The following is a 13,776-nucleotide window of genomic DNA, read 5'->3' as shown; positions in this document are numbered from 1 at the left end:
TCCTAGCCATATCTCTAACTTCATAAGGAATTCCTAACCATATCTCGAACTCTTGGTAATTAAACTAGGTGTTTTGTTTTGTGATTGTCTATAACACAGTTTCACGGAGGTCTTAACACTATTCATTAAGCTCATACTAATTACAATTATTTATACACGTGTCGATAAACACGACAAAAAATATAACAAAGCAGCGTATTGTAACAAAACAAAACAAAAACTCCGTATACATAAATGTGATGGTGAAAGAAGGAGAAAAATAGGAGAAGTAAATAAACTTAATTAATATTATTATTGAAAAGAATGAATGAAACAATACCACTTTTAATTACCTGATTTTGAGGGCTAATTATTAACTTGTTACGAAGCCCCTCAAATGCAACCACAATTTACAAGAATTCGATTTGTGTTATGTTTGTTTTTAATTTCGCGCACTGCTGTACACGAGAGCTATCTGTGCTAGCCGTCCCTAATTTAGCAGTGTAAGACTAGAGGGAAGGCAGCTAGTCATCACCACCCACCGCCAACTCTTGGGCTACTCTTTTTACCAACGAATAGTGGGATTGACCGTCACACCAAACATGCTCCCCTTTCAGCCGTGGGAGCATTATAACCTCAGATTACGAGTCGAGTGCCTTAATCATCTGGCCAAGCCAGACCACGTTTGTGTTACACTCTAAACACAGACACATATTAAAGGACTGTTTTATCCTGTGGCACTTCATTAGAGATAAAAAAATGTTCAAGAAAATATCGTTTACTCCACGTTAAGATTGATGTTCACGAGCGAAATCGAATATGTAAAACCGCTACATGAATGACGTTTCCTTAATATATAGATAATCCTTCTCAGCACGTTTTCATTATTCGAAACAAGATATATATATATACTGTCAACTTTCACTAACAACCGTTAGAGTGTGAATCAGTTCAAGTAAATGAATTTTAATTAACTTTATTTAAATAATTTAAAAATCAGATTTTTATATAAGAATTGATGACGCAACATTATTTCAATACTGGTTATTTATTTATTTGAATTAACTCCACAATCACTCACAGAACTGACTTTTATTGTTTTTGCTCGCAAAATAAACTGATGAAATATCGTATGTAGATCAGTCAGTGGATAACACTCAAACCGTCAGATAGCACGTGTAACACCAGCATCACCAAACTTAACAGGTTGTTTTGGAATTAAGAAACTAATGAGGTGGCAAGTCTGATTTGTTTTTGAGTTTCGTACAAAAATACTCGAGGAATACTTACACTAATAATCACTAATTTAGCAGCGAGAAATTATAGATAAAACAGCTAGTCAATTATAATACCTCTGTGACGACGACTCGAACCTGAGACCCAAAGATTGAGAATTGATCACCCTAGCCGTCAGTCCATGTCAAACCATAAAGGGTGGCAGCTGGTTTTTCCCAATAGTCCCACTGTAGGATTGCTGAGTTGTTTTTTTTTCCCTCGAGATACTGATTTAACTTTGCTTTCAATAAACATTTGTTCTTAATTATGAAAGTAAATCTTATTTACATGTATGAAATAAAACAGTAAAAACATTGAAAATTTAGATTGATTTGAATTTGTTTTATATTGTGCCTGAAGGTGTTAAGCATTATAAGGTGAGTAGGAATCTTAGACTTTGACATAAATATCTTCAGGACAAGAATCGTTATGATGACTACATGACAAATTCCAAAATGTGAAATGCTAAATATATTTATCGATTAAATAGTTTGGTATCCAGCAGATGGCGCGACACACAACTTGAATTATTTTATATTAAGAATTCACCGACACACTTGTTGTTAACAAAGCACTTTGAGATGATTAAAAGCAAAACAAGCTTCAGTTTGTCCTGTTTTATGTACTTTACGCAAACAATGTACAAAAATAATTTTAATTAAGCGAAAAAAATGTCACATTCTGATATTCAAATACGCTCCCACTTGGTTTGAGATATATATACTCTCACCGGCAACAATCTGCCCAGATCAATTACCCTAAAATTTTTAAGAAGTATGTTAAAAGAGTGGTTAACAATAAAACAGACTCTAAAAAAATAAAAATGAATTACCTTCGAAGAATTTGTTTCCAAATACGAAAATGTTTCTAGTTTCTCTCGACAATGTGTCTCAAAAAAAAAAAAAAAGAAAGACAGAGAGAGAAAGCAGTAACGTTATCACGAAAATCTTACGCTATATTTTATGAATCAAACAAGATCGTATACACTTTCTTTAACGACTTTTCATACAAAGAAACAACAAAAACGAAAATCATACGACGCATAATAGTTATAATAGTTATCTAGTTAATTCTAGTATATTTAACCAACAAATTATTTAATTAAATCCATCATAATTATCTCTCTGTTCAACAAAATAAATGCGAGTTAGTTTTATCTACATTACAAATAAATTATTACATTAAAGAAGCTTTTAATTAAATCAACGAATCAAGATCCACAAGAGCACAGGACTATTCCATTTAACGTACCAAAAAAAAAAGAGGGGGAGTTAGCCTCAAACACTTTTCACATTTTCTCCTCCAGCCATTCCTGGGCCGTTGGCTGCTTATTTCAGATTTAAACCCCTGAGTTGGAAGGGCAGACTAACGAAACGTTTGTTTGGATATCAAGACGAATATTTTTTTGTTTTTTTAATTTCGCGCAAAGCTACTCGAGGGCTATCCGCTATTTAGCAGTGTAAGATTAGAGGGAAGGCAGCTAGTCATCACCACCCACCGCCAACTCTTTAGCTACTCTTTTACCAACGAATAGTGGGATTGACCGTCACATTATAACGTCCCCACGGTTTCGTGTGACTGGGATAAGACGAAGAATGTTAGAAAAAAATAAGTTAAATTAAGTAGCTACCTCTACGTTTAGACGAAGTTTAACGTACTAAAACGTTTTAAAACGTTATGGTAGTTAACAATATTCATTTTTTACCAACGTGTAATTAGAGAAATGTTTCATTACATTATCAAACTTGACTACACATTACGACCCCCCATCTCTCGTAGCTCCTTTGGCAGCATGTTTCTTTGTAGTTGAGCAAATATTTACATAATAGACTATTTGTGCTTTGTGTCCCACGGTATCGAAACCTAATTTTTAGCATTATAAATCCGAGGACTTTCTGCTGAATCCCTAAATGACAGCAATAAACTTGCAGGCTTGTAACACTAAACTTCAGTGTTTGACACCCGCAATTGGCACAACGCAAGTAATCCATTGTACAGCTTTAAACTTAAACGAAAAAAAATCAAAGACAGTAACAAAATATTCACTAATTTATTTTCAAGGAACAGGTTATTCCATAACACTTGCAAAACAATAGGAACCATACAAAAAAATGTGCGTGTTGTAATTGGCCCACAGAGGTTTTCTTTATTGCTTCACATTAAACTACTTGGCACTATATTTTATTATCTGTAATCAGCGTACTCTCTTGCATTAATTTATAGAGTTAAAAAATTGGTTTGCTAGGAGGTTTAAACATACAATTACAATGGAGTACGTTTGGAAAGCTACTCAACTAATGTAAAGCAACTCTGACTATGAGCTCGTTTAATTATATAAAAAGAACTTTAAACGTATCTTCTACAGCGGTGATTTCCAAACCCTTTTAGTCTGAGGCTCCACTAATGTGAGGCCCCCCCCCCAGTGGTACAGCGGCATGTCTGCAGACTAACAGCGCTATCATTCGAGTTTCGATACCCGTAGTGGGCAGAGCACAGATATCCCCCCGTGTAGCTTTGTGGTTAACTTCAAAACAATAACAGCCCTTGATGTGAATTAAAAACTCTGAGACCCCGAACTTATACAACTGCCTTAAAATGCTATTTTAAAATGCCCTCCACACACACTAATTTAGCATGTTGATAGAAAAAAATAATGCCGTAGTAAAAACAAGCAAGAACATCACCTTTCGACATACCATATCATTTGATTAACTCAACATAATTCTTCTCAGTGTAATGTTTATTTAGAATTAAAAGTATGGTTTGTTTGGTTTGGTTTGGTTTGAATTTCGCGCAAAGCTACACGAGGGCTATCTGCGCTAACAGTCCCTAATTTTACAGTGTAAGACTAGAGGGACGGAAGCTAGTCATCACCACTCATCGCCATCTCTTGGGCTACTCTTTTATCAACGAATAGTGGGATTTACCGTCACGTTATAATGCCCCTCCCCGGCTGAAAGGGCGAGCGTGTTTGGTGTGACGGGGGATAGGAAACATTCTGTTTCCGTAATGACATTTTTTTTAATGCAGACATCAGCGAGCAAAGGTTTCTTAAATACGTCCAGACTGTCTAGCTAGATTTTTCTAAAGTTTGTAAAAACAGTCAATCTGAACTATACAGTTCATAGGCACTAAACCATTATTTTTTTCAACAGAATAAAAATGCACTATAACCAACGTATGGAGCGTCATTGGCACTGTTTTAAATTAATCGTGGGCTGTTAATGCTCATATTTAACACCATTCTACAGTTGGTTATGTTTATACTATACACCTGATAGTTTGTTATCGTAAACATAATTCAACCATCTCACTAGTATCACAGATTCATACTCTAAACGTAATATCCATTTATGATCAAAGCAACTGACCTTACATAGACCAAATATGGAAATAAGATCAATCCAGTAAACAGTATAATTAAACATACTTTTATTAAGTTCCTACGTAAGCTACTGTTGTTTTGAATTAAGCACAAAGCTACACAATGGGCTATCTGTGCTCTGCCCACCACGGGTATCGAAACCCGGATTTTAGCGTATAAGTCCGCAGACATACCGCTGAGCCACTGGGGGGAGCACGTAAGTTCTTATAAAGGTTAGAATAGACTTCATCAGTTGTTTTTACTCACTGTTAACCTAAAGGCAAAAGTAACGAAATGCCACCTTGTACATATACGCTGTTCTTGTTTACCCACCCTTGGAAAATGTAAAATTTAAACCGACCCTTTACTTTTCTAGAATCATCGATTTTAACACCTAAAAATCCTGGCTATCATCTACTACTGCCGACAGCAAACTCATTCCATAAGTCAATCACCCTGTTAGAAAAATAAAGCTGTCTTAACTGGAGTCGAACCAGTCTTTTCTCTTAGACGTATGCAAGTTATTCGAGCATAATTTTAAAACAGCTAAAATGTTTGAGACCCAGCTATATAGACGCGCCTAGTGATTATAGCGAAAAAAAATTTTTTTTTGTCGTTGTCAGGAACGTGGAAACAATGCCAGAAACCGAGCGTGAAGACAACAAATATGGACATAAAAACTTACAAATTATGTTTGAAAGCGAAACTAGGCTCACATTACTTAAAATGAAATCTGAAAATTATCTAATCGGGATTTTTTACAGTGACATAACACTTTTAATAACCGCACTAACTATACAGCATTGAGAAAATCTGACACAAAATAGACCTCTGTTTCTTCATATTCATAAAAATACAACTTGCCACCTCCATTGTTTTAATTAATACGTGGTAGTACAAAAGATATGCGAACGTAGATTCCCTTATATTCCGAAGTAATTATTATACGTTTGCAAAGGTCTCTTTTAAACGTATTTAATATCAACACTGAAATAAAAGTAAACAATATGGTGCCCGCTAAGCCTGTTAAAAAATTTCAAATATTTCTTCGCATTCTAATAAGTGTACTTCAGTACGTCATACATGTGTGATTAACATCTGCGCACTTTCATTTCACATGGGCCAACGTTTCAATAGAGTTCATTGTAAATGAATCCGTATTCACACTTGCTGTTCAAGGTCTTTCGTGTAATACACACATTTCGTTTTCTTTTTTAAACTTCTTGTTTGGCCACACAACGTGCTTTCACGTCTCGGGAAAGGAACTGTCAGGACGAAATTATTCTTCGATGCGTTAGCAAATCTAAGCGTTACTTGTCTCTGACCTACTGGCAAACTTTCTATCGCCGAATCTTCGTACAAAACAATATGCAACGTTTTTAGACGAGTATTTCCCACGTAAATAGAAACATGGTTCGTTAAACTTCGCTTGAAATTAGTTGTACGTCATGACATTCTTCTAATAACACCAGTAAACGAACAAAAACGACAATTACAAATGTCAGTACTTTTATAAACGATTTTAAAAAAAAAAAATCTAGCGCTATTTTAAACCCTTCTCAATTTTCAGTTCATTAGATCTCATGAAACGTATGATATATATATATATATATATATATATAGCTTTAACCATTATCATATCATTAACTGGTTCACATGCACTGGACCCGGCATGGCCAGGTGGTTAAGGCACTCGACTCGTAATCCAAGGGTCGCGGGTTCGAACCCATCACACCAAACATGCTCGCCCTTTCAATGACGGTCAATCCCATTATTCGTTGGTAAAAGAGTAGCCCAACAGTTGGCGGTGGGTGGTGATGACTATTTGCCTTCCCTCTAACCTTACACTGCTAAATTAGGGATGGCTAGAGCAGATAGCCCTCGAATAGCTTTGCGCTAAATTCAAAAAAACAAACGAACAAACACGTGCACTGTATATGTATACTCTTTTCAGATCTAGGCCTAACGAGACCTAGTAATCAGGGCATTCGACTCGCAGTCTATAGGTCGAATTTCGCGCAAAGCTATTCAAGGATTATCTGCACTAGCCGTCCCTCATCTTGTGATGATAAACAATGGGAAAGGCAACTAGTTAACACCACCCACCACCGATTCTTGGACTACTTTTTGCCTTCGATAGTAAGAATGATCGTCATATTATTATGCCCTCACGACTGAAAGGGCGAACATGTTCAGTGACAGAATTCGAACTCTAAACCCTAATGTAACGAATCCCTTTAAAAATGGCATTAGTAATAAAGCAAAAAAAAAATAAAAAACTGTTGTATTGCATAAGAACTTTTAAACAGTTTCGTTCTCTACAGACAACTTGTCCTGATAAAAGTTAATGTTAACAGAAGTATGCTCCCCCCGTTTCCTATCAAAATGACGTAATTATTTTATATTTTGTATTGTTAGTGGTACCATTATAATGGAAAAACAAATGTAATCAGTAAATAATTACACAACCATCGCTAATTTTAAACCGACAGCCTAAAGGGAAATCAGATCTCTTTATAGTACCCACTATGGACTTCTTTTAAATCAGTGGTTCCCAACCAGGGGTGCTCGCATCCCTTGGATGTGCGAGATAACATTTGTTATAGCCACCTTCACCTCTATTCTTAAATACATAATTACTGTGAGGGGTGCGAGAACATATTAAAATTTTTTTTAGGGGTGCGGGGCATGAAAAAGGTTGAGAACCACTGTGTTAAATTTACCAAACAATGAATCCTCAGTTTGGCACTCTAGCCTCTATGCCACATCAGGCCCTTAATTCAGAAAAGAAAAACGATTATATGATTATTTATCAGAACGTCTTGTGTTCTCCCAGTTATACAACATTCCCAAAATCCCTTCAGATTTTCTTCTTCGGTCGTTCCAATGTAGTTCGCTGCTCTTTGTACTTTGTTCAGTATTTGAACCCCTGAATTAGGAAATGCGTGATAATGCAAGTCTTAGGCGAACTAATACAAACTTCCACATATTTATGGTTTCATTCTTTTACTATTTAATAATCCGTTTTCAATGGTTTCCTTTTTTTAAGAGTTGGACCTGGTTAGCGTTCCAAACTTTGTCACAAATTCGTGTTCGCCACTTTGGAGATTTGGGTGTGTTACATAAGTGTGAAGGTCAGAAACATTCATCGATTACAGTAGCCAAAGATTTGACAGTGGCTACTGTTCAGTAGCTGCTTTCCCTCCTGTATATCAGTTGATAAACCTTTCCTTACCTTTAAAGACGCAAGTACCTGAAACAGACAACACTACTTTGTTTTCGACAAGAAAGTTCAGTAGATAATGTTGTCACATCACGCGAAATTATTCCCTTTAGTTCCTACTTGCGTATACTATCCATCCCTTCACTACTGACCGGCGTTCAAGCAAGATGGTTTCGCTTCTTCCTCTTCATGGGTATTAGGGTATGTTCATAATTATATACCCAGGAGGATAAGGTGAAAAAAGACCTCTTCCTCCACCCCTAACTTCAATCCGCAGCTACTACTATGATATAAGATGGCTTACGATTATGTATTTGTTTTGAATTTCGCGCAAACCAACACAAAGACTATCTGCGCTAGCCGTTACTAATTTTGCAATGTAAAACTAGAGGAGAGGCAGCTAGTCATCACCACTCACCGCCAACTCTTGGGCTACTCTTTTAACAACGAACAATGGGATTGACCGTCACATTATAACGCTCCCACGGCTGAAAAAGCGAGCATGTTTGGTGTGACGGAGATTTGAACCCGCGACAATCAGATTACGAGTCGAGTACCTTAACCACCTGTGCATACAATGATAGGTTTGTCTGTTTGTTGTTAAGTCTGGAGCTTTAAACGCTAATCCAGATTTTGATAGTCGTGGTGAGCCCAGCACAGATAGCCCATTGTGCAGCTTTGCACTGAACAAGAAACAAGCTCTCCAGCCATCCTGCATGACATTCGCGTATGGAAAAAATAAATAAACATCTTTTTTTCCGCTACTAAAATTTGAATAACGATTCGAGTTGAGATATTCACCATCATTGAACTCCGTAAGTTTAATCGCATTTTCTTAAGAAGGATTTGGATATACCAATGACGTAGCACTTCATCGCGTTTACTATCTGTATAATTATACTTGATGTTCCTTGATGTATCTTCAATAAACTTTTAAGTCTACGAGCTCAGTGGTAGTTCTGAGAAATTATAACGCTAGATATCGGGTTTATTTCGATACCCACTATGAGCAGGAAACAGATAGCCCATTACATAATTTCGTGCTTATAACAAACAAAAAACAAAAGTATATACTTATTTTACTTGAAGTTAAACGTGGTTTGGGATACCCAAATCCACTACACTGGAGAGTCTGTGTGGTCTAAGGTTGACCTCGCAATCCTTTGCGGAAACTTGCTACAGTGGAAATTGTTGTGTTGGGCAAAACTGCGCAATCATGACTATCAACCATTGCACGGTCGATGATGGAAATGGTGATTCCAAGTGCAGAAAGGAACCTAGAGCGTGGATCACATTAAACTGATTAACCCTAAGTTGAAATAAACGGAGTAGATAATTTTAAAGCTGAGATGATCAAACCTGCAGTAACCGACTACATGCTCGATGTAGCAACATTACCATTATGAACCTGTTTAAATGTAGACAGAGGAGAAGAGGAAAGAGGACACACTATTAGAAATCAGTCAACATTTAGCGCAAGACTTCAGTAAAACAAAGTTCAGATAAGTGGCTAGAACTCTGAATATATTTGTTTGTTTTGTTTTGAATTTCGCGCAAAGCTACACGAGGGCTATCTGCGCTAGCCGTCCCTAATTTAGCAGGCGTAAGACTAGAGGGAGGGTAGCTAGTCATCACCACCCACCACTAACTTCTGGGCTACTCCCACGGCTGAAAGGGCGAGCATGTTTGGTGTGACGGAGATTCGAACCCGCGACCCTCGGTTTACGAGCCGAGTGCCTTAACCACTTGGCCATGCCGGGCCTTGTAGGCAGAAGAAAAAAAGAGACAACTTAAAAAAAAAATTAAAAGTGAGAAAGACTCCTAAAATGAAATTATTATAGAAAGATTTTATACTACTAGCACAGTGCCTTTAGAAAAAAACAGACCAGTTTCATAGCTGACCGATTGTTTGTTTATTTTTGAATTTCGTGCAAAGCTGCACTAGGTCTATCTCGGCTAGCCGTCCCTAATTTAGCAGTGTGAGGCTAGAGAGAAGGCAACTAGTCATCATTACCTACCGCCAACTTTTGGGCTACTCTTTTACCAACGAATAGCGGGATTGATGGTTACTTTATGACGGCCCCACTGCTGAAAGATCGAGCACGTTTGGTGTGAAGGCGATTCGAGCACCCTAACCAGCTGGCCATGCTGGGCCACCTGATCAAAAATGGTTTTATAGACATCTGTAGGCTCAATATAACATTTTTGACTAATTTAAACTGAAAACTTCAATCCATGATTTAAAACATCTATTGTGATTTCGATTTATAAGTATGAAGATTTTCGGTAGCAACTGTTAGTGTTGACTATGGGGTTGTGTTTTGCAGTTCCCACAGATTTACGAAAACTATTAAATTTTAAGATAAGATATTTTTTTGTCTAAATGTTACCGTATAATATACATCACATCTCAAAATCGGTTCAAAGTAGTCGACTTAAGAGATAAATAAAAGATCTGACACTTTCTGAGTATAATATTAGTATTGTGTATACATTACGATGACATACATTAAAACCCAAGCCCCTTACAAAAACAAGTAATTTTAAATGACATACACAGTTGTTGTACTAATACAACAGTTCCAGATGTTATACTACTAAATAATACGAGCAGATTATGTTTTAGACGTCAAACACCGAGCAATAAAACGAAAACTAAAACAGTAATAACATCCTATAAAGTCTTGGAGTGCATGTTTCATTTCAATTCATATTTAAAACCGATTAATGAAAACATTGTGGTCACTATAAACGAGTAGCTTCTGCAACCAATGCAAAAGTTCACGGAATTACAGCACTAAAGCACGTGTTTAGATTCCCCACAATGGACACAGCAAACAGCTCAGCGTGGCTTTGCTCTAAATCAAGCAAACTAACAAGCCGATATAAAAATACGATGCTCAACTTTTCTTTTCAAAAACGCTTAAAATCTGCCTCCCTCCAAGAATTTTACAAACTTGCAACGCTAAAAAGAAAGATTCGATTCCCCTCGTGATAGACAGGGTGCAGATACTTTTTTTCGAAGCACTAAGAAAACAACAACCTAAAACCTGACACTGCCGGTAATTGACACACGAATCGCTAAACTGAAAATTGTCCTTTAAATACGCAGTGTGAGTGTATTCTGGACTAAGTAATAGGTAACTAGAAGTCAAGGTTCTTACCTTTCATCTCCTTGAGGAGCTTTAAACAGTTTGATAGCGAAGAGGAACTGTATAGAACACACAAAGAGGCAGCACAAGTTCAGGGATACGGTTAGTGTACTCAGAGCAACTGATACCTGGTAGACAGTAACAAACTCTTCACTTCCCACTACGAGTTTTTTAGGTGATTCAGTACTAAATGATTTTCCATTGCCCAAGTTTAAAGTCAATGGACCAATCTTTTGTAGGAAGAACAGGGCTAAGAAAGCCATCATTAGAGCCAAAAGACATAATAAAGCTAAAGACGCTAAAGTGTGATATATGCCATGATCACTGAGGTCTTTGGTGTGGAGGTCATCCTTTGCTGGGGTCAAAGTATGGCGGGATAGGTTCATGCTCGGATGACCCGTCGTTGCACGCGACAAATCCAAAAGTGGCTTTCCAGGAGTACTAGTCATCGTGAGATTGGTTTGTCCAGCGCCACCTGTAGGTGACCCAGTAGCTAAGCTATGCTTAGATGTGTTCAGAAAACTAAAGTTAAAACTTGGACGAGTGTTGATTCCCCCGTTCATCTTTTGGGTGGAAGGACTCGATGAAACAAGAGGATCCACGTTAATAGATGTTGACATGATGTTCTGGAAAGAATGCGTTTTCTTTACTGGACTTAATAAATGAAAAATGAATTCGAGTTTCTGTTTTACTGGGCCATAGGTTATAGCATACAGAAGAAAACGAGAACGGAAGAAGTTAAACAATACGCTGTGCTGTGTTATATGGTAAGTTGTACGGCATCGTACTGAAGACCTTCCACTAACCTGGCCTGCAGGTTTGGCTCCGTAGGCTAACTTTTAACGTACTCTCTTTGTAATCGTTAAAGTTGTCGAATGGTCCCTCCTGCTGTTAGCTTGGTTGATAATGTTATATGTTTCAGCATGGCTTGTGAAACATGGTGCATGCAACCTTGATGTCTAAATCGTAACTAAACTTATATGTGTTCCCAATACGAACGGTATATTAAACATACTGTTGACATTTTTTAATGGTTATTACCTTTTTAAAAAAAACTTCATTTGTGTTAATTAGTAGACGTATATAATTAATCTTAAACCCGCTATTTCGAGCATATTAATCACAGCTGTAACTGGAACGACAATGGCTGAATACAATGTTGATTCTCCCTAAGAAGAAAGACACAATATAGCAACAGTTTCACCAGGGCGTGGCTAGAGAACACACTGTGTTCGCGCAACTATCTCCTTACAGACACACATCACACGAGCATTAACACTGACATTTACCGTCCATCCAGAGGTTAATATACATATAATATTACAAAATTACAACTGAGAAAGTGGTCTTTTCAAATTTAAAACATCACACAAAGTAGGATTTCTTGTCGTATAACAGATGGAACGAGAGATGCTTTAGAAGAAAAATCATGCGTTTCTGCCTTCAAATGATCTGTACACATTGTGAAAAATATATCTGGTTCGTTAGCGAAGTCAACACCCTGCCCACTCTGCTCAGTTTATTGTGTCATTAAAGTCAGATCGTGAAGACAGTACTCAGAGCATCATACCGAAAGCTTCAAGTCTGGCTTGACCTGTATGGCAGGTGTTGGTTGATAGAGAACAGAAGTATCCACTGTACTAAACAAGACCACGTGTACGTCACAAAGCGGTTATAAACAGCATGGACTGATACGGTTGTCAACACAATACCAACACACATATAACTAAGAACACGTCACCACAACTTTTCCACCGCCCACTCTTTATAGATTTAGCGTTATTTAACAGGTTTCGGTCGGATATTGTTTTTTCTCCGTCACTTCCGGTCTGTCTTTCACTTCCTTTCTCTAGCAGAACAGAGTTCACATGACTCACTGAATCACTTTCACCTATAAAGGAAATTGTATTCACGGTTAATGTACACAGTACTATAAAACTCCCATTCTTCCATTGCGGAAGTTTAACTTAACATTTTCATTTGCTTCAGAACATAATGAATCTACAACATTTCTTCTTTTATTACATTTTAACTGCATTAATTCGGGTTTTATGAATTTACGTGAAAATGTCTATTATCTTTATGATACATGAAATTAATTTTACATATCTTCTATATTATTTAGAATATGAAAGTTAAGCTGTTTTCATTCTGTGCTGATTAAACACAATAAATCACACATTTTGGACATTTTCACCAAATGCACTTAGTACCTAAACAGCTAAGTCGGTGGTAATATAAAACCTGATATTCGAAACCTGAAAGGACGTAACGGAAATCAGTGGTCCAAGAGACAATCGTCAGATTTGAACTTTACCTTGGCAGTAAATGGTGACGTTTTTAATCTGTCTCTTGAAGTTGATAGCCAACAGAACCTTCTAGACTGATTTTTTTTTTTTTTTTTTTTTTGCGGTTTAGAAAATGCATATTTAATCATTGTCCACAGACAGTCATGGCTGCAAAATGGTAAAACAGCCAGAAATAAATTAGTTTCTATGACAATAGGCCTGGTATATTAAAATACCTACTACAGTTTTTGAAGTCATGTTCGTAAACAAACTTCGCATTTTACATTAAGAAATATGAGTGATATACGACGTGTCTTCAAATCTAAGTTTATAAAGTTCATAATGTTAATCTGATTAACTCTCAATTTCGTAGGACGACACACAATCATTACTAGACAACGTCAGTAAACCAACGTGCTAAATACTCGCATATTACGTATGGAACTAAATTAAAACTAGATAACATAAGATAGCTTTAACGACTAAATAAGTTAA

The 13,776-nt window shown here is 36.8% G+C and overlaps 1 protein-coding gene across 3 annotated transcripts in view; it reads right to left on the bottom strand.

Annotated features, from left to right (window-relative positions):
- Window positions 1-13,776, bottom strand: part of LOC143231964 (uncharacterized) — a 42,552-nt gene that overhangs the window by 15,511 nt on the left and 13,265 nt on the right. For all 3 annotated transcript variants that reach the window (XM_076466869.1, XM_076466867.1, XM_076466868.1), the window contains one exon: window positions 11,006-12,884. In XM_076466869.1, coding sequence (XP_076322984.1) covers window positions 11,006-11,613 — 608 coding nt within the window. In that variant the 5' untranslated portion in view covers window positions 11,614-12,884. The remainder of the gene's footprint in view (window positions 1-11,005; window positions 12,885-13,776) is intronic.

Source organism: Tachypleus tridentatus, chromosome 11 (assembly GCF_004210375.1).
Source record: "Tachypleus tridentatus isolate NWPU-2018 chromosome 11, ASM421037v1, whole genome shotgun sequence".
Classification (NCBI taxonomy): Eukaryota; Metazoa; Arthropoda; class Merostomata; order Xiphosura; family Limulidae; genus Tachypleus; species Tachypleus tridentatus.
Note: the sequence above shows the minus strand (reverse complement) of the source record. Positions and strands in the feature narration are given on the sequence as shown.